Source organism: Notolepis coatsorum (assembly GCF_963971535.1).
Source record: "Notolepis coatsorum genome assembly, chromosome: 2".
NCBI lineage: Eukaryota > Metazoa > Chordata > Actinopteri > Aulopiformes > Paralepididae > Notolepis > Notolepis coatsorum.
The window spans coordinates 85,030,431-85,052,956 of record NC_140166.1 but is presented as its reverse complement, the minus strand read 5'-3'; the positions used below and the strand labels follow the sequence as shown (position 1 = coordinate 85,052,956).

Below are 22,526 nucleotides of genomic sequence, written 5' to 3'. Positions count from 1 at the left end.
TATACTCTGCTCTACTATACTCTGTTCTACTATACTCTGTTCTACTATACTCTGCTCTACTATACTCTGCTCTACTGTACTATACTCTACTATACTCTGCTCTACTATACTCTGCTCTACTATACTCTACTCTACTATACTCTGCTCTACTATACTCTGCTCTACTATACTCTGCTCTATACTCTGCTCTACTATACTCTGCTCTACTATACTCTGCTCTACTATACTCTTCACTACTATACTCTGCTCTACTATACTCTGCTCTACTATACTCTGCTCTATACTCTACTATACTCTACTATACTCTGCTCTACTATACTCTGCTATACTATACTCTGCTCTACTATACTCTGCTCTACTATACTCTACTATACTCTGCTCTACTATACTCTGCTCTACTATACTATACTCTGCTCTATACTCTGCTCTACTATACTCTGCTCTACTATACTCTGCTATACTCTGCTCTACTATACTCTGCTACTATACTCTGCTCTATACTCTACTCTATACTCTGCTCTACTATACTCTGCTCTGCTATACTCTGCTCTACTATACTCTGCTCTACTATACTCTGCTCTATACTCTACTATACTCTGCTCTACTCTGCTCTACTATACTCTTCTCTACTATACTCTGCTCTACTATACTCTGCTCTACTATACTCTTCTCTATACTCTACTCTATACTATACTCTACTCTTCTCTGCTCCTCTCTACTCTTCTCTACTCTGCTCTACTCTTCTCTACTCTGCTCTACTCTTCTCTACTCTACTATACTCTGCTCTATACTATACTCTACTCTTCTCTGCTCCTCTCTACTCTTCTCTACTCTGCTCTACTCTTCTCTACTCTGCTCTACTCTTCTCTGCCCTTCTATACTCTGCTCTATACTATACTCTACTCTTCTCTGCTCTACTCTTCTCTACTCTGATCTATTCTACCCTGTGGGGGAGTCTCATTGTGTCCCTCTCTCTCCACCCTAGAGGGCCTCAGCTGCATGAACAAGGAGCACGGCTGCGCTCACATCTGCAAGGAGACTCCCAAGGGGGGCGTGGCCTGCGAGTGCCGGCCCGGGTTCGAGCTGGCGAGGAACCAGAGGGGCTGCACCTGTAGGTGTCCTTCTCCACGTCAAGCTTTTACCCCCCACATAGTCGGGTGTACTGTGGGGCGGACCGGACTCTGCGCGGCATGTCCGCAGTCGTTTGAGGTTTCACCGCGTACCAATTTCCTACATTTCTCGTGCCAGTTTAATACATTTCCTACAATCCTTGCGCGCTATTTACACTTTCTGTTACGGCGTTAGAAAAGCCATTCAAACTTCTCAAGTTTCTTCAGATGATGGAAAAAAAGACATGGTCCAAATGTATATGAATTGGAATGTATAACGATTAGCGATAGCGACCAATCCTACCCATAGAACCATGATCCTGCCCTACTCTCTCTTGGCACGGAGTGAGTGTTCAGAGTAAAATGCAGATAGGTGTCACATTTAATGCAGGTCGATGTCAACCAACACGCCGAGCAGCCTTTTGTGTGACACCAAGTGAGTGACGCGGACGTCCGCGCAGTTAGAAAATTTGAGCTTTGAGTACGCTTTGAGTACGCTTTGAGTCCGTGCGGACCTCTGCAGAGTCCGTTCTGCGTACGTTCCGCCCGACTATGTGGGAGCCTTTACCCCGCACAACATTATGCCTGTTTTGGACAACACAGTTTGGCATGACCCGTTGAACCGATATATCTGATGCAAAGTTTTATGCCGTTGACCTTGCAGTGACCTGTAACCACGGTAACGGGGGTTGCCAGCACACCTGCGAGGACACGCCGCAGGGCCCCATATGCAGGTGTCACGTCAGGTACACCCTGCACCCCAACAGGAGGTCCTGTGTAGGTAAGCTCTGACCTCTGACCCCCCCCCCCCCCCCCCCCCGCTGTTTCTACTGGTCAAGCCGCCTGTTACAACCAAGCATATGTGACTTGCCCTAAGGCCTCAACAGCCACAGGAAATATGGCTCATTTCCCGGTAGGCCTTGGTTGTAAAAAATAAAAAGTCTGACACGTTTTTACCAAAAATAACTATATTTATTTAACAACTATTTAAAGGAACACCAACATTTTGGGAAATTAGCTTATTTGCCATCTACCCTGGAGTTAGACAAGAAGATACATACCTTTTTCTTCTCTGTGCATGCAGTAGGAGTAGGAAGACGTTGGGAACTAGGCTAATGGAGGAACCTACTTCCAGTGACTGATGCTAAGCTAGGCTAACGGTGCGCGTCTTCCTACTCCTACTGCATGCACAGAGAAGAAAAAGGTATGTATCTTAACACTCCAACATTTTGGGAACCCTGGAGTTAGACAAGAAGATGCATACCTTTCTCTTCTCTGTACATGCAGTAGGAGTAGGAAGACGTTGGGAACTAGGCTAATGGAGGAACCTACTAACGGTGTGCCGTCTTCCTACTCCTGCTGCATGCACAGAGAAGAAAAAAGGTATGCATCTTCTTGTCTAACTCCAGGGTAGATGGCAAATAAGCTAATTTCCCAAAATGTTGGAGTTTTCCTTTAAGTAACAAAAATAATGGAGAGCTGGGTGCACCAGCCTCATTGGTTCAGGATATAATCAACAAATAGTTTTTACAAGCAGCAAAACAGCAAATGAAAAATGGTCCAAAAATGGTGAGAGCACAGGTGAGAGAGCACACACAGCAGTGACGAGCTCCTGGTCGCGTCCATACCAAAGGTAGCCGCATTTCTGGCAGACGTTTCTGGTCATGTGACATGTGCGCCCAATAGCGTGACGAGCTGTGTCTTTGCCCATTTCCACGTCAAACAGCCTGCAAACTACCTGGCGTTCTATCGCCATGCTCTAAGACAAACTCTAACCATAACCAACTGCGAAAGAGTGCCTAAGCTTAACCGTCGAAAGAACTTGCCGTCACGCTCTAAGACAAACTCTAACCTTAACCAACTTCGAAGAGTGCCTAAGCTTAACCAGTGTAGAAACTGTCGGCCAATCAGAGAGCGTCTGCCAGAAATGCGGCTACCTTTGGTAAATACGCCTCCTGGTCTGCTTACATGGAGCCTCGTCACCACACCTGTGTTCAATTATAAGAGCAGTGTGTCAATTACAACAAAAAACAGTGTGTCAATCACAACTCACCACTTAGTGACACCACACTCAAACCACAATGTGAATGTATCACCAAAAGACAGTAAGTAGACCCTCCACCATGTGAAAGTACACATAACACCGCCCTACTGAGAATTGAAGTAATGAAGTGATTAAGACGGGGAGGACGCGACCCTCTTTGCGCTGCCCCTGTGCCTCAAATAGATCCGCTATCAGCTCTATCTTTAATCTTTCAAAATGTTCAGTTGCTATCGCTATCAGTTCTATCTTAAATTTTTCTAAATGTTCAGTTGCTATTGCATGCACTCATCTGTGTTTCACTACACACATGAGTGCATGCTTACCAACTGTCCGTCTGCAACACTACTATCACCGACATCCCCCCTTGAATTGGCCCTTCTAAGGTTTCTCTCCTCCACATTGCCTGTGGTGCATTTTTTCCTATTGCTAGGTTTTAGTGAGTTTTTCCTTACCTTCGCGTGGGGTATGTCTGGGAGTGTTTGCATTGCATTCATTTATTTTGCATTTATTTTAAATTTGTTGGACCTTATGGTGTTCTTGTTTTGTTTCTTGACTTATTGTGATGTTTCTTCTTGACTTTTTTAAAGAAGATGTGTCCGGCCCATGGGGACATTAACGTGTGTTGTCGGGCCTTACAAATAAATGTGATTTGATTTTATTTGAATTGTAACGGTTTAGCCTTGAAACCCCCACTACGTCCTCAATGACATTTGTAATAATATCTTCCCTCTTCTATCTTCCCGGGAAGCCGGTGGGGTGGTATTCTGGTCGTTGTAAACAGCGACTCCTACAGGTCGGTCAGGGCGCCTGCACAGCGAGGAAGGGAGATGGTGAGGGTATAGTGTGAGCCTCCCACACGTTACACCTCACCAATAAGAGTCCGCGTTGGCAGGTGAAAAGAAGTGGCTGGCTGACTCCGCATGTATCGGAGGGGACATGTGATAGTATCTATCAACCCTCCCTAGACCGACCAGTGGGGGGCACATGCGAGCAACGACCAGGAAGGGGAGGGGGGGAATTGGCATGACAACTAAGGCTGCGGTTACACCTTTCGTATCATCTTCGTATTGTTTTCTTATACGTATCGCCGCGACGTCATGCGCCTCGAGTCACACTTTCGTTTTTTTTTCGTTTTTGTCACCAGAGCACACTGATGTAGTACACTGCCAAAGCAGTAGGTGGCAGTAGGTGGCAAACATGAAGGCAATTTCAACCAATCAGAACGAATGTGCCAATACACTTCCTGGAAGCTCCAGCAAAGAAAATGTCAATAAGGCAGGCGCCTATGCCGCGCCACCATCTTGCCTATTTACTCAATGCAGCAATTCTTTTTTCAGCAAAGCCTAATAAAAGTGCAATAAACAAAACGGATACATTCACTGTGTGTTCTGCCTGTCATTTGTTGATGAAACAAAACTAACATCAACACAAGTGACCACCAAGAGCGGATAGTTTAGTCTAAAAAACGATCGGTAGCATTGTTAGCTGCATGCTAACGTCAATGGAGTATGCCATTATAACAATATAGCATTGTGGCTAGAAGCTAACGTTAGCTCACGCTACTTAACCAGCACCAAAACTGATGATATCGCAAGCTATCAGTAGTTAGATAACATTAGAGACAACGCTGTGTGTATTAAACAAAGGTGAATAGATGACTGGGCCATTTTGTTTAATGCTTGTTAAGTTGAAAGAGGAACTCTGAGCTAACAGGGTCTGAATCCTGATAGCTCACGTTAGCCAGCTGCTCATGCAATCGGTAATGCTAGCAGAATGAATGGATGTAAACTTTATTTAACATATTGCATATGGGTACAATACAATACGGCTCAATACAAACAATTGTTAAGGGAATGCAGACTGTTGTAGCTTGGACTGGGGTCCTTATAACAATAACTTGACAACACATGGTAGCTGAAGCTATTTGGGACACGGAGCTCTGTCCCAAACGCGTGTTGCTTTTTAACAGCGCAGCAGTGCAAGAACAAACACACACACTGTTGTCACCGGAAGGGCACGCAGATGGTATCTACTGCGCATGGGCGTTTTCGCAACAACTGCTCCGTGCTGACTACACGCTGTTGTCGACTCGTTTTTTTTGCGTATCTCCAAACGCAAACACAATTTTGCGTTTCAGCCGTATCCACAAAAAAACGCCAAAAAACACATTTCTGTGTAGATAGGACATCAAACGTCGTCAAAAACGTATAAAAAACGCCAGGAATACACTAGTCTAACCATAGCTTAAAACTGGGATGGGAGAAAAACACAGAAAAACAGGAGGAGAAAAAGTGGATAAAAAAAACAATAGTGTTATCTCTGTGATCCGTAGTGATCGTAGGCAGGGCGGTAGTGATATGTTTGTTTTATTTTTGCCCTACCTGTTGTTGAATCACAGTGGGGAAACATCTCTTTTTTAAACTATCCCCCTTCGCTGGCTCCCCTCTGACTGTGTTTCTTTTTGCCACACCTATGGTTTTATGAATGATAAGGACCAGCCAATCAGATAGCAGGGTAGTATCTGTTCCCCCAGCGGTAGTGTGTGTGGGGTCTGGGACTAGCACTGCTGCGTTGTCTTCAGTTTCATCTCGCTGCTCCATCTACTGCACTATCTGCCACACACAGAGACAGTAAACAGTGTGTGCTTCAGGTGTGTGCTTCAGGTGTCAACACACATCTGGTTATGGAAATGAGACCCAGAGCAGCTTAATTTAATAATTTTATTTAATAATTACAACAATAAGAATCATTATATATATAATACTGTATTGTATATATATTTTATTTTATTATATATAACAATTATAATAATAATAATCAATTTATTTTGGTTTGTTATTATGCCTGGTTGGTTGTTTTACAATTACATTTACAATGTAATTACTATATAGATAAAATGGGTCTTTTCTTAACACATTGACGGCCACAGGGATTAGACGGGCCCCACTCTATACGGCCAGCATATCATAATAAGGTTTCATTGTGCGTGAGGCTGTTTGTAGAGCTAAATCTATACTTTATATTATTGCTATCTGTCCATTCTCATTGTCAATTGACACTATAAACCGTCCCTTCAATATGCCTTAAACAAATGATTTTTTCATCAATACGTTCCCATTTTATAGCGTCTTGAATATGAACGTTATAGCAGAATTTTCTGGGGTATTTCTTGGAACGCGAGATACAGGGCGCTAAGCTAATAACGTTAAATCGAATGGTGTTTCGGCCATAGACAAGCTAGAGATAAAAATCTAAATGCATTTGATCGGTATCATGGTCCACCATGAATGCATGAAAGTGGTGGACATCGTTTCTGATTATTGATTACCAATAACGGCATTAGCCTCAGTAGCCTAATTCGCTGACCGGGTGGATGGCTATCAAAGCAAGGCCCGATTGGGCTGTAATTGATGTCAAATAGCTCTTACCTATGGCCGGTTGGACTGCAAAAAGGATTTCCCAGTTATCGATCGCCATCTGGTAGATCCATATGTCCATTGGCTGATGCTATAATCCTTTACTGCATACTGAATTCAGCGTCCCAAAAACTATTTCAGGCGACCGGCTACACTCATAGCTATAGGCTAACAGAAAAATCCATTCATAAAAAAAATAATAAAACACCGGTCTCTAACAGGGAACACTGCATTATCGAGACAGCGCCCCTATGAGGATCTGGCCGGTAATGCACTTTTCCGAATTCCAAGAGTAGGGTAAATCTGCAGTGCCGCTCGGTGACATTGAGTAGGATATTACAATGGAATAAAAGCCAAAACAACCTTGCCACGGACATATCCGTGGTTGGCCCTCAACCGTTGGATCCGAAACACGGACATGTCCGTGGTTGGCCCCGAATGTGTTAATCAGGGAGCGACTTCAGAGATGAAGTCCATAGCAGTACACGGAGAACACAGATTTACGTGTTTGAGAATAACATTTTGACGCAGGGTGCGTCAGAGTCGGAGTCAAAACAAGGAAAAACAGTGCATCGAAAAAAGTTTATCGCCTTAAATCTGTGTGCTCCAGTGTTCTACTCTGAAGTAAATCTCTGAAGTCTCTACCTGGTTCCAGATCGCCCTGCTGCTCCGAGAGCACCGGACAGGCCTACGTTTCCTTGGTCGGTTGGAGCGTGTTGTATCTTCTCCCTTCAAAATTAATTTTTTAATTCATCCACCAGTATATTTTAGATTCATCAAAACAGTAAGCAACTTGAGGCTTAGGCACCTACTGCTATTTCTTTCACTATTTGGGCAATTTTACATAATTCCTGTGAGTCTATGGAACACATCTGTAAGGTTTTTTTCAAATAAATTCATTGTTTTGTATTTCTAATCAAGTCCTCTAGAGCAGTGTTTCTCAACTGGTGGGTTGCGACCCAAAAGTGGGTCGCGGGGCCATTTTGATCGCGGATGTGTGTGTAAAAAAAAAATAAAATAAAAAAAATTCTTAAAATTTTTTTTTTTTGCACTACCTATTTTGTGAAAGTGGCTTCTCAGCTCTGGTCCAGCTGAAGACAAAGCAGAGCAACAGATTGGACATTGAGCATGACCTCAGAATTGCTTTGTCTACCATCACCACAGACTTTGAGACTCTTGTCAGGAGCAAACAACATCCCCAGTTATCCCATTAGTTCCCTGGGATGTTAAGCTAAGAAGTCTGCTAAGAAGCATATATTATTTATTATTATTTTATTTCATTGGGTTTTTAGCCCTAGTTGCACTTTTGTTGCACTTTTTTTAGTTTATTTCATGTTTTTCACAGTGCATGAAAGATTGTGTATTACTGAAAATATTTTTTTTGAAATAAATCATAGTGGTTAAAAGATTTGGGTCGCGACTTAATGACTAAGGAAAATGTTGGGTCCCCGAGGCTAGACCAGTTGAGAACCACTGCTCTAGAGCAGCATTTTCTGCACTTCCAGATTCCAAGCTGTTTTTGGCTGGGCTCCGCCCATACTAGCAATGCGCTGTATGACAGTCACCCACAGTCTGCACTGGCAGAGAGATAGAGAGATGGATAGGGACTAATTAATTTCGCCGCAGGGGGGCATAATCCCACGGGACAATGCATTGGTAACTTGTTTCAAATGACAATATATACTGCTGTGAATATTATTGCAGGGATCGGAATACGCGTGGGAGTGTGCGTGTGCGCTATGATATTTTGCAATAGGTTGACGTGACGCGAGTGCTGATAGAGAGAGAGCGAGAGAGAGAGATAGAGAGGGAGAGACAGAGAGAGGGAGAGAGAGAGAGGAGATGATGCTCCGAGACTGCGCATGTTTTCCCCCACACACACACGCAGTCGGGAGTGTGTGTAAATGCTCCGAGACGACTTGAGTTGCACCGTATGAGAGCCTCTTTCTCTATCTGTCTGTCTCTCCCCCTCTCTCTCTCTCACTCGCTCATTCTTGCTCTCTCTCTATCAGCACTCGCGTCACGTCAACCTGTTTGAGGAAGTGTCAGTGACAGGGAAAACCGCTTTTGCATTATTTCCACTCGCTCCGTTGTTGAGTGAATTGTTGATTGTGGGCGGTGGCTACAACCAGGGGCTGAGATATGCAGATCAGTGCCTAATTCACGTCAGCAAACCAGTCAAATCAGAATGGCTTGGTTCAGTGGGGGAGGACCATGTCTCATCTGTACTGGAGGAATGCGCAAAAAATAGAATTTGCGACATAGATAGTGTTGATACAACCCCACATTGCTAGAAAACAATGCAAAGGCGCCTCCCTCAAACTGAACAGTGACATCTCCTTAGCAAATGACCTCAATACCTTCTATGCGAGGTTTGATGCTGGTAATAACAACACCAGCTCACAAGCCACGGCAATGGGGGGGGGGGGGGGGTCGGCTGCTGATGGAGGCGCAGTGTTCAGGGTAACAGAGCATGAGGTGAGGCGGACCTTTAAAAAAGTGAATATCAGGAAGGCAGCAGGTCCGGACGGCATCCCCGGCCGCGTCCTAAAAGTCTGTGCCGACCAACTGGCCCCAGTATTCACTGACATATTTAACCTGTCCTTAGAACAGGCTGTCATCCCCACCTGCCTGAAGAAGTCCACTATTATCCCTGTACCCAAAAAATCCAAGCCTGCTTGCCTCAACGACTACCGCCCTGTAGCTCTCACCTCCATAGCCATGAAGTGCTTTGAGAAGCTAGTAAAGGGCTACATCTGCTCCTCCCTCCCCATCAACATGGACCCCCTGCAATTTGCATACCGCCCCAACAGGTCCACGGAGGACGCCATAGCCCATGTGCTGCACACAGCAGCATCACACCTGGACAAGAGGCAGGGGAACTATGTGAGAATGCTATTCATCGACTACAGCTCGGCATTCAATACCATAGTCCCCTCCATACTCATAGCCAAGCTCAGGGACCTGGGCTTGGGCTATGACCTCTGCCAGTGGGTCTTGGACTTCCTGACTGGCAGACCCCAGGTGGTGAGAGCAGGCAACTGCACCTCCTCATCCATCACCCTCAACATAGGGGCCCCCCAGGGCTGTGTTCTGAGTCCCCTCCTCTACTCCCTGTACACACACGACTGTGTGGCTCAGCGGAGTAGCAATACAATCATCAAATTTGCTGACGACACAGTGGTGGTGGGCCTGATCTCTGCCAACGACGAGAGGGCCTACCTGGAAGAGGTCAAGGTCCTGGCGGGATGGTGCCAGGAAAACAGCCTCTCCCTGAACGTCAGCAAAACAAAGGAGATGATTGTGGACTTCAGGAGGTCGGGGGTCAAGGACTACAGCCCCCTCAGCATCGACGGGGCACCGGTTGAGAGAGTCAACAGCTTTAAGTACCTCGGAGCCTACATATCCGAGGACTTGACATGGACCACACACATTGACAGTGTTGTGAAGAAGGCACGACAAAGCCTCTACTTCCTCAGGCGCCTAAGGAAGTTCCAAGTCAGTCAGAAGATCCTTAAGAACTTCTACTCATGTACAATAGAGAGCATCTTGACCGGCAACATCACCTCCTGGTTTGGGAATAGCACTGCACAAGACCGAAGCAGACTACAAAGAGTGACACGTTCAGCCGAACGCACAATTGGAGGGGGGCTCCCCACCCTCCAGAACATTTACAACAAGCGTTGCACGGGCAAGGCTAAGAGAATCATTAAAGACTCCAGTCACCCGAACAACTGCCTCTTTGAACTGCTGCGGTCAGGCAAGCGATACCGGAGTCTCAAGGCGAGCACAGAAAGACTCAGAAGAAGCTTCTATCCCCAGGCCATCAGGCTGCTAAACGAACAATGAATGAACACTACACAACAACAACCACCAAACGCACATAGCACACACATCCACACGCACACACTCACTTTAAACAAACACACTGTAGCACCCACTCCACACACTTTATAGCACACACCCACTTTAAACAAACACACTGTAGCACCCACTCCCCACACTTTATATTTATTGATGAAGGATCAGTGGCGTCGCGTGGGTAAAATAACAGGGGAAGCCAAAAAAAATTATTAAAAAAAATGTATTAAATATTTTTATTAATTTTTTTTTTTTTTTTTTTTTTTTTAAGTCAAGTAGTCACTACAGTATGGCTCGGCGGCCAGTCAAACTTTCTTAACAGATTGCAGAATGGGTACAATACAGTACGGCTCAATACACACAATTGTATAAGGGGATGCAGACCAGAGAAAGACGTTTGTCTTGTTTACATCAGGGTCCCCCATTTTCAATTCATACTAGTGACATTTATGACATACAAGACATCATGACATCAAATATACAGTACTGTTACCCCTAGATCCTGACAGAGTATATACATATGATGGGGAGGGGACTGTACATTAGGAGGGGGTGGGTGGGTGGGAGAGAAATATACATACGGCCGGTGTTGTTTTCGAGGAGGGACTCGGGAGTAGGATTCCGCAGAACACCGGGAGAGAATATGACTGTCTATTAGACAAACGTGACAAGACAAACGTATTTCTCTGGTCTGCATCCCCTTAACAATTGTGTGTATTGAGCCGTACTGTATTGTACCCATTCTGCAATCTGTTAAATAAAGTTCTCATTCATTCATTCATTCATTCATTCACGTGTCTGTTGCGCCGCGCGCCCAGCCATCAGAGCGCTCCTACTGTAAAATGCGGAAGCAGTCATTTCAGCCTCAGTTTGACTCGTTTATAAAAATGATTTAAAATGTTTATTAGCAACGCCGAGCTTTCAAACCCCGCCGCATCTGTGTGTGAAACCCTAATGGAACGCTGGGTACCTTTGACATTTATATCCGATATATTTTGGACCCACCGCTAGCTTTTAAGCAGTGCTTGAAAAACCTGGCTACTACGGAGGATAAGTTACTGCGTATTCCAGCCCCTGGCTTGCATTGCAGTCATGAAAGGGTATACAAGCTTGCCTGATAACGTTAGTTAGTCCTTAGTCAGGCTGCTCAGTTCTTACCTGGTCAATAATGTGGTCCTCCTCTTGCCAGATAGATTTGTTAAATCATAATATCCACAGTGGTGTGCTCTGCGCTGGTCCTCAGTACTAATGGGATGTCACGTTAGGTAGTCAGGTGGAAACGTGAACTTCTGACCTGCCCCGCCTCCAGGTGGAAAATATGCTGAACGTCTTCCTCCCAGCTCCGTTTTAAACTTTTAGGGTGTGGCACAGTGGCAGTCAGCTCGAATCTGATTGGCTAGGATCGGATTTGGAGTTTGGACTCACTCTATAATGCTGGAAGCCTGGAGAAAGAGACCTACCCACTGCTTCTCTCCTATACTAGCTGCAGTAGTGAGCACAGTCTGACAGTGTGTTAGAGGGAGTGAGAAGGAGAAGAGGGAGACATTAAAAAAAAAAAAAAAAACACAGATGCACAGATGAAAAAGAATGTAAACTATATTAAAAAAAATTATATTTTAATTTTTTTTTTTTTTTTTTCATATTTCATAATTTGATATGAATTGATATGAATATAGGGAGGCATGGCTTCCGTTGGCTTCCACAAGGATTCGCCACTGTGAAGGATTGCACTACAACTCGTACACCTTACTGTAAATTGTACCTAAAATTGTACCTCATCCCATTTCTGCTTTGCACTAGATAGTACTGTACATTAGTACACTGCATAGTATTGTATATTATATGGTAACTCAGAACATTGTACATATGTCTATACCGAACACTGTGACCTCATTTTTCTTCTTCTAAATTACATGCTATATTATGTTATTTGATACTATCTTGTCTAGCACAGTCTCTGGAGCGTAACAGTAAGAAGCATTTTGTATGAAAGTATTCTGTACTTCTGTATGACAACTATTAAAGAACTTGAACTTAAACACTGGAAAATGCAATTTATAAGATAGTTCCCCTTTAAAGGAACACACCAACATTTTGGGAAAGTATCTTACCGTCTTCTCCAGAGAGAGACAAGAAGATGGATTCCTGTTTCCTCTCTGTGCGTTCAGTAGAAAGCTATCTGGCTGCACGTTAGCCTAGCTTAGCACAATGAATGGAAGCGGACAGTGCCGGTTAGCCTCCGGGAGAGGCGTTAGTTGGACAATGCCTAGGGCCTAGGCTAAACGGCACTGTCCGCTTCCATTCATTGAGAGGAAACTGGTGTCTATCTTCTTGTCTCTCTCTGGAGAAGACGGTAAGCTCATTTCCCAAAATGTTGGTCCTTTAATGGCCTAAGTGTCTAATGGTGCCATATGGTTATTTCGTCAACCCTCCTTCCAATTATCCGCTCCCGGCAGTTGGAACGAGATGCAAAAAGAAAATGGACAAATTGATCTCCCCTCACTACTTTTAAGGACTCTATCACAGAGTTGTTCACACACACCTACAACTGTCACCCAGCCTTGTAACTGTCATTTGTCTGTTCTGCTTCACGTATTGCATACATTGTAATTCTTTTTGGTTGTTTGTTTGATGTGTGTTTGAATTATTTCCCTTACCTCTGTGTTTTGTATGTATCATCTGTCTCTTTTCTATTTTATTTTATTTTATTTTATTGTCTCATGTTACCCTCCGAGAGGCCCTTTTTGTCCTCTCGCCAAGCCACAAGAACTTGTTCTTAATTGACCTGCCTGGTTAAATAAAAAAAACATTAAATGAACAGAAAAGTTGTAATACAATATGTCAGCTTTAGCTATCAATCACCGCCTGTGGATTTGCCTATTTCTCACGCCTATCCGTTTATGACTTGTCTTTTCTCTGTGCCTTGTGTCTCAGAGCGAGACGAGTCCACCACCGAGGCCCTGGACCACAACACCACCTTCTTCACCGAGGTAGACAAGCGGGTCAAGCGAAGACTGCTCATGGGTAATAACTCCTTTTCGTACAATCGTCATATTTACACAGCGCGCTAACTTAAACTCAATCACCAAACTGACGAAAGGGACTGGATATTCCAATGGCGGTGATGGTGGAGAGAGAGAGAGAACCGCCCCGATCCGGCTGGTGAGTCTCCCCTGGCGTAGGGGGAGAGAGAGAGGAGTAATGCCTAGTGAACCAATACATTCCTCAGACTTTTAGAGCAAACTGTGAAATGACTAAAGGAACCTCGCCTTCTCACCACCCGATTTCTCCCTCCAAAAAAAAAGGGGGAAAAAAGAAAATGCATTTGTGACAGTGTGGTACATTTCACATGTTCTCCCGTCCGTTTGGGAAGCAGATAGTGTGGCCGGTGTGTTTGGCCGTGTCGGGTACGAGATGCTGTGTCAACGGTTACACCTTAACACTCATTCAGGTGCGACTGGTTTGTGAGCTCAGGGAGTTTCTTTCTCTCCTGCCCGACTTCCTGTTTGTGTGTTCGGTGGAAACAAGCCGACATGTACAGCGCTTCACCACCGTACGGCACGCCAAGACGTCATCCGTTATGGCCGTTCACCAAGACATCATCCATTATGAGCGTTCACAGAGACATCATCCATTATGGGCGTTCATCAAGACATCATCCATTATGAGCGTTCACAGAGACATCATCCATTATGGGCATTCATCAAGACATCATCCATTATGAGCGTTCACAGAGACATCATCCATTATGGGCGTTCATCAAGACATCATCCATTATGAGCGTTCATCAAGACATCATCCATTATGAGCGTTCATCAAGACATCATCCATTATGAGCGTTCATCAAGACATCATCCATTATGAGCGTTCATCAAGACATCATCCATTATGAGCGTTCATCAAGACATCATCCATTATGAGCGTTCACAGAGACATCATCCATTATGAGCGTTCATCAAGACATCATCCATTATGAGCGTTCATCAAGACATCATCCATTATGAGCGTTCATCAAGACATCATCCATTATGAGCGTTCATCAAGACATCATCCATTATGAGCGTTCATCAAGACATCATCCATTATGAGCGTTCATCGAGACGTCATCCGTTATGAGCGTTCATCAAGACATCATCCATTATGAGCGTTCATCAAGACATCATCCATTATGAGCCTTCACAGAGACATCATCCATTATGAGCGTTCATCGAGATGTCATCCGTTATGAGCGTTCATCAAGACATCATCCATTATGAGCGTTCACCAAGACATCATCCATTATGAGCATTCACAGAGACATCATCCATTATGAGCGTTCATCAAGACATCATCCATTATGAGCGTTCATCAAGACATCATCCATTATGAGCGTTCATCAAGACATCATCCATTATGAGCGTTCATCAAGACATCATCCATTATGAGCGTTCATCAAGACATCATCCATTATGAGCCTTCACAGAGACATCATCCATTATGAGCGTTCATCAAGACATCATCCATTATGAGCGTTCATCGAGACGTCATCCGTTATGAGCGTTCATCAAGACATCATCCATTATGAGCGTTCACCAAGACATCATCCATTATGAGCGTTCACAGAGACATCATCCATTATGAGCGTTCATCAAGACATCATCCATTATGAGCGTTCATCAAGACATCATCCATTATGAGCGTTCATCAAGACATCATCCATTATGAGCGTTCATCAAGACATCATCCATTATGAGCGTTCATCAAGACATCATCCATTATGAGCGTTCATCGAGACATCATCCTTTTTCTTTTTTTTCTACTTTTTTTTTCTTTTTTTTAGCGTTTATCGCTTTTCTGGTCAAGCATGACCGACAGATACAGGGTGAAACGGGATATAGAGCAGGGGAAGACATTCTGGCAAATGACGGTGGGTCCGGGAATCGAACTCGGAGTCCACCAGATCCGTGACGCAGCACGGTTTTCCCCGACGCAGAAATAGCGCCGAGATATGCGGTGAGCTACTGGAGCTCCCAAGAGAGACATCATCCATTATGAGCGTTCACCAAGACATCATCCATTATGAGCGTTCATCAAGACATCCATTATGAGCGTTCATCAAGACATCATCCATTATGAGCGTTCATCAAGACATCATCCATTATGAGCGTTCATCAAGACATCATCCATTATGAGCGTTCATTAAGACATCATCCATTATGAGCCTTCACCAAGACATCATCCATTATGAGCGTTCATCAAGACATCATCCATTATGAGCCTTCATCAATACATCATCCATTATGAGTGTTCATCAAGACATCATCCATTATGAGCGTTCATCAAGACATCATCCATTATGAGTGTTCATCAAGACATCATCCATTATGAGCGTTCATCAAGACATCATCCATTATGAGCGTTCATCAAGACATCATCACTATAACTACTGTACAATAGAACTTTGTTTTGGATGAACACTAAAATGTACTGAAATTACAGACCAAAGATTACTTATATTAATAATAATTACAACAATAAGAATCATTATATATATATATATATATATATATATATTTATTTTATTATTATATATAACAATTATAATAATATATATATTTTTAGTTTTGTTATTATGCCTGGTTGGTTGTCCAGGCAATTCGTATGTTTGATGTTCAGAAAACAAAGGTTCGGAAGGCGGCTGAGTGGGCAAGGCGCTCGCCACTAACGCAGGAGAGGCTGGGTTCGAGCCCAGCTCTCGGCGTTGCTACCGGCTTGGCCTGTCGTTCATACTAACACAATTGGCAGTGTTAGGGGTGGGAAAGTTGGTGGGTGGGGATTGGACGTTGTGGACAGCGACTCCTACAGGTCGGTTGGTGCGCCTGTACAGCAGAATCAGGAAGTATCGGGGGCAGCGTGAGCCTCCCACGCGTTACTCCTCGCCACTGAGAGATCGCGCTGTTCAGGTGAAAAGATGCGACAGCTGCCTCCTCGTGTACCGGAGGGGACACGTGATCAGGGGCGTCCATTTGGTATGGCAAGGTATGGCACTCGCCATACCTTACCAAAAAAAATGTAAAAAATAAATAATTTTTTTTTTTTTTACAATTTTTTATGTTGATTTAGAATTCGAATGTCAACATTATGAACGAAGCTTCGAACTATTCGGTACAGCCCTAGCATGTTTTGACATTGTCAATTATCTCACTTTTACTAGGTGACTTTTACTGTGACTAACTGAAATATGCCCAAAAAAAAGAAAAATGGACATAGGGAAGTTTTTTAATCAAAGGGCAGCAGAGACAAGTGATACAGGGACACAGGTAAGGTCTTACAATGGCTTAGTGATTATAACAGTGCAGTTCAGTATTCAGTAACCCATACTTTTTGTGAATGTGTTTTTGATACTACATTCTGTTGAACACACACCTCAAAACCGTACCTAAGGAACATTGGCTCAATTGCAAGAAAAGTAATAGACAGTTATGATATTACATTCTGCATAATTCGTATGCAAAATATTGTGGTTCCCTGCTTTAGTCTGTTGACACATTTCTATACTAAAAATGCTTGTGTAGTCCTGTGTCATACCTAAATGTCATATAACTGAATTGTATAGAAACAACTCACCAAAAGTGACTATTGCACAACTGATTTGACAAAAGATTTCCACCAAGGGGGGGAAACCCCCCCTTCACCACCCCCCCCTCCTCGCCATACCTTGCCTTTTACTGAAAGGACGCCACTGCACGTGATGCAAGGCTTGGTCCTCACTGCAGCCGACCAGTGGGAGGCATGGTCTAGCAACGTTCGAGACAGGGGAGGGGAGAATTGAAGGGAGAATTGGCGAGGCAAAATTGGGATGGGAGAAAAATTAAATGAAAATAAGGAGAAAAAGTGGATAAAAAAAAGAAAACAAAGGTTCTACTGCACTAAGCATGTATATAATAGATGAAAACACAGTAGAACAAAACAAAGGTTATACTGCATGGATATAATAGATGTTGTGTACAGTATGACATGCAGTATAAGTGTAGCGTGCTGTGCTTCCAGAGACCTGTGCGGTGAACAACGGGGGCTGCGACTGCACCTGCAAGGACACCTCCACGGGCGTGCGCTGCACCTGCCCTGTGGGCTTCACCCTGCAGCCGGACGGGAAGACGTGCAAAGGTCAGACTCTCACACCACACTGCTGGAGGTCAGAGGTCAGACTCTAACATCACACTGCTGGAGGTCAGACTCTAACACCACACTGCTGGAGGTCAGACTAACACCACACTGCTGGAGGTCAGAGGTCAGACTCTAACACCACACTGCTGGAGGTCAGACTCTAACACCACACTGCTGGAGGTCAGACTCTAACACCACACTGCTGGAGGTCAGACTCTAACACCACACTGCTGGAGGTCAGACTCTAACACCACACTGCTGGAGGTCAGAGGTCAGACTCTAACACCACACTGCTGGAGGTCAGAGGTCAGACTCTAACATCACACTGCTGGAGGTCAGAGGTCAGACTCTAACATCACACTGCTGGAGAGGAACAGTATCTTCGTATCATTGATTTAGCCCGGCTGTTGGGAGATGAAATATCAGAAATAATATTAAATATATGAAATGTTTTTGTGTTAAAGTCGTTTGTGCGTCTGGCGAGAGCTTGTATGGAACGTGGGAGAATTAGGGCAGTTAGTGCAGCCGCCAGTTCAGGGTTGCTATGTTTTTATTTTATTTTTTTGCTAGTATGGTTGTGAAATTGGTATTAAATCTAAGTGGTATTAAAAGGGTCTTAAAACTCTTAAATTTTACTTGTTGAAACCTGCAGATTTAATAATACTACTAATAATAATATCTTATTTAAAAGTGCTTTTCGAGGGACTCAAAGACACTACAAAGGAAACTTTGTATGTAATCTAAAATGTAAAAGTAAGGTCAAAGCAAAGATAATCTAGGTAAAACAAACAGAACCAAGCATTTCACCGTAAAGTACGTGTATTTTATTGTGATAATTAATAAACAAACTTGAAACTTGAAACAAAGACACATTGTTTAAAAGCAACAAACCAAAGCTATTTGAAACATTTGCGCGCAGCACTGTACGTCTGAGTAAAAAAAAGAGGCTTTATCTCCAATGTCCCACAGATATCGATGAGTGTGAGCTTTATCTCCAATGTCCCACAGATATCGATGAGTGTGAGCTTTATCTCCAATGTCCCACAGATATCGATGAGTGTGAGCTTTATCTCCAATGTCCCACAGATATCGATGAGTGTGAGCTGCACCAAGGTGGCTGCGAACACTTTTGCAGGAACACAATCGGCAGCTTCGAGTGTAACTGCAGAAAGGGCTTCAAGCTGCTCACCGACGAGAGATCCTGCCAAGGTTGGTACGGCCGCTCGCTCCTCTGCTTTCCTTAGTGAGAGCAGCACACCCTTCCCGGGAATTTGACTGATTTCACTCTTTTTTTTTTAGCATATTACACTGACCTGTCTCAAACCCTGCCCTCTTTTCTTGATCCTCCAATCACAACGGTTGCTTCTTTAGCCCAATTAGGCATTTATTTATTATTTGCATATCCCTCTTGAGAGATACAGTACATACATGTGTGGGCATTTCCAGGGTCAGAGCGAGTCCGAGAGCACAATGTCAGATGCCCCTGCTGGGCCAGGTGGAGGTTTAGTGTCTTGTTCAAGGTCACTTCCACAGCGATGGACAGTCTCTCTAGCCACTAGACTAGACCACCCTGCTGTCTACACTGTAGGTGCCTTGGGAGATAAGTCAGGGGTGGGACGTGTCTACCTCAGTGCCCATATCAAGTTACAGGGTTTTCTCTGGAAAAAAAGAGAAGGAAACACCATATTTCACAGAAAACAAACATGTCCTCCCTGATACAACAGCCGCGGCTTCTTCGTAGAGAATGCAGCAGCAGTGCAGTAGAGAGAGCCACCTGAACCTTTCGTTTGTGATATATAACGTTTTACCCATCTTTAGTCTAAATCTTTATGATTGAAATTCATGGTATAGATTTTTAGTAGGGATGTTCGATATTGGCTTTTTTACCTATACCGATATTGTCCAACTCTTAATTTCCTATACCGATATCAACCGATACCGATATATGCAGGGTTTCCCCCACAAAAAAACGGAATATTACATATCTCTTGTTGTGGAATTAACACAACTAGGGCTGACATTCAAAGCTTTTTTTGGCAATCGAAGCTTCGGGGCCGAGCTTCGATTTTAATTCGAAGCTTCGAGAAAGAATTTTTTTTTATAACAATTATAATTTTTTTTTTGTGGGGCTGCTCTCACAGCCAACGACATGACATTACATAATTATGTTGCAACCTTCGTCTATCAAGCAAACAATTATATTATATTTAATTTATCATTTATAAATATATCAGACAATGCACCTACAAAAGCAGATGATTACAATTAAATTAGCCAACTTGGTAACACATTAGTCATAGCAGCATTGGCATAGCCTTATTAATGTTTTGTGTGGCGTCGCCGTCGTGTACAACTCCAAGGGATATTCCCTTGGAGATGCATTTTGGAGGCAAAAAAAAAACGTCGATTTTTTTTTTAATGTTCGAAGCTCATGCCATCGAACGAAGCTTCGAAGTATTTAAGACAGCCCTAAACACAACATTATGCATACTTTTGACAATAAATAAAATAAGAATGTGTTCTTACTTGCTTGCCTGGGTAAATAAAGCTTAAATAAAGGTAAACAATTAAAAATGTATATTTTTTTTTAAACCAATACCGATATTTTCCGATATTACATTTTAATGCCAATATCGGCAGATAATATCGGACATCCCTAATTTTTTTAATAAGTAGTATCCGATTTGTGTGAGTTACATGAAAATGGGTTATAGTAAATCATGAAAAGAAAGAAACTGTCTGCATAATGGTGGTGATAAGTAGTGGATAAGTGGTCTATGATCACAGACATTCATGGTGTCCCTCGTCTTTTATTTCACCACTGCATCTACCGCTCAGAAGAGGGGCGAGTGTTCATTATGAAAATATAAGTGTATAGTATTTTGTGTTTTTGGGGGGGGGGGGGGGGGTGGCCCTCCCAATGAGGTCTCCACTTAACTTCTGTGTGTGTGTGTGTGTGTGTGTGTGTGTGTGTGTCATCCACCTGCTGCTGGTTGCAGATATAGACGAGTGCTTCTTCGAGAGGACATGTGACCACACGTGTGTCAACTCCCCTGGAGGATTCGAGTGTGTCTGCAACAAAGGCTACACCCTGTACGGACTGGCCCACTGCGGGGGTGAGGAACTGGGGAAGGGGAGGTGCAGGGAGAAGGGCTCTCTGCTGGGGAAGGGGAGGTGCTTGGAGAGGGGGTCTCCACTGGGGAAGGGGAGGTGCACAGGGGGGGGGCTCTCAGCTGGGGAAGGGGAGGTGCTTGGAGAGGGGGTCTCCACTGGGGAAGGGGAGGTGCAGGGAGGGGGGGTCTCAGCTGGGGAAGGGGAGGTGCTTGGAGAGGGAGTCTCCACTGGGGGAGGTGCAGGGGGCGGGGTCTCAGCTTGGGAAGGGCAGGTGCTTAGAGAGGGGGGGGGGTCTCGACTGGGGATGGGGAGGTGCATGAAGGGGGGGTCTCAACTGGGGGAGGGGAGGTGCATGAAGGGGGGGGTCTCAACTGAGGAAGGTGAAAGAATAGCCCTGTTTTTCAATGTGTACATAATGTAAATATCTGTAGATGTCAGCATCTACTCAGACGGATCTATAGATCTGAAAAGTAGCCGGCAGCCAGTGTGTGTTTCCACGGTAGACGGTAGGAGAGCAGCAGGCAGGGTGTGAGAGAGATAAGGCCATGGTCATTGCAGAGAGAGAGCCTTTTGAATCATAGCAGCGTTTAAAGTGTGTCAGAGGTGACAAGAGCGCCATTGCCATGGCGTCGTGTCACTTAGTAACGAGAGAAGGGGCGTGGCTACAGGGATGACCACCAGTTGCTAGGGGAAAGACGTTAATAGCTGTGAGTGCTTCTGGTTTGAGCCAGACTAAGAAACAAAACGTAGACAGAGAGACCTCAGAAGCTAGAGGGTGGGAGAAGGGAAGTTGACGCGTAGCCCCCACCCTCCGGTTGCCACGGCTAACAGGGAAGGCTTTTGGATAACACTAGGCCGCGACAACCACCGGGCTGATAGAGAGAGAGAGATCATTAGAATAAGGAATTCAAGGGCGGCTAGGTGGTGTAGTGGGCAAGGCACTCGCCACCAATGTGGAGACGCTGGATTCGCGTGTTCGAATCCAGCTCTCCACATTGTTTTCAGTTTGGCTGGTCGTCCGTACTAATACAATTGGCAGTATTAGAGGGTGGGAAACTGATGGGTGGGGATCGGGCGTTGTGGACAGCGACTCCTACAGGTCGGTTGGTGCGCCTGCGCAGTAGAATCAGGAAGTGTCGGGGGCAGCGTGAGCCTCCCACGCGTTACTCCTCGCCACTGAGAGATCGAGCTGCGCAGGTGAAAAGATGCGACTGCTGTTACCTCAAGTACCGGAGGGGACTTGTGCTATGTATGACTTAGTCCACATTGCAGCCGGCTTGTGGGAGGCAAGAAACAGCGTTCGTGACGCCTATTGCTTAATGACATGTCATGAGTGCTGCTTTTGCTTCCGCGTTTTCCCTGATTGGCTGCGCCATGCCCCGCGGCAGGCGCGGCAACCGCAGAGCAGAGCGGCAGAGCGGCAGAGCGAGCGGAGCGGCAGAGCGCGAGCGGAATTAGGTAACCGCCGCAGGAATCCGCCATGATTTTCATTCAGCGCTTCAGCTCACCTGGCATAGCAGCGGTCCGCGGTCCTGCGGTTCGTTGTTGACGAGTTCGAATCCCATGAATTTTTTTTTTTTAACGTGATTTTTTTTTTAACATGTATTCTTTCGCCGGTTAAGGTTAGGCATTGTTTCGGAGTTGGTTAAGGTTAGAACGGTTAAGTTTAGGCGCTGTTAAGGAGCTGGTTAAGGTTAGAGTTTGTCAAAGAGAATGGCAATATTCTTTCTATGGTTAAGGTTAGGCATGGTTAAGGTTAAGGTTAGGCATTGTTTCGGAGTTGGTTAAGGTTAGAACGGTTAAGTTTAGGCGCTGTTAAGGAGCTGGTTAAGGTTA

At 44.5% G+C, this 22,526-nt stretch overlaps 1 protein-coding gene across 3 annotated transcripts in view; it reads left to right on the top strand.

The window, feature by feature from the left end:
- Positions 1–22,526, top strand: part of scube2 (signal peptide, CUB domain, EGF-like 2) — an 86,937-nt gene that overhangs the window by 12,083 nt on the left and 52,328 nt on the right. For all 3 annotated transcript variants that reach the window (XM_084309186.1, XM_084309185.1, XM_084309184.1), the window contains exons 5-10: positions 986–1,111; positions 1,774–1,890; positions 13,365–13,454; positions 17,460–17,576; positions 18,663–18,785; positions 20,576–20,692. In XM_084309186.1, the coding sequence (XP_084165312.1) occupies positions 986–1,111; positions 1,774–1,890; positions 13,365–13,454; positions 17,460–17,576; positions 18,663–18,785; positions 20,576–20,692 (690 nt within the window). The remainder of the gene's footprint in view (positions 1–985; positions 1,112–1,773; positions 1,891–13,364; positions 13,455–17,459; positions 17,577–18,662; positions 18,786–20,575; positions 20,693–22,526) is intronic.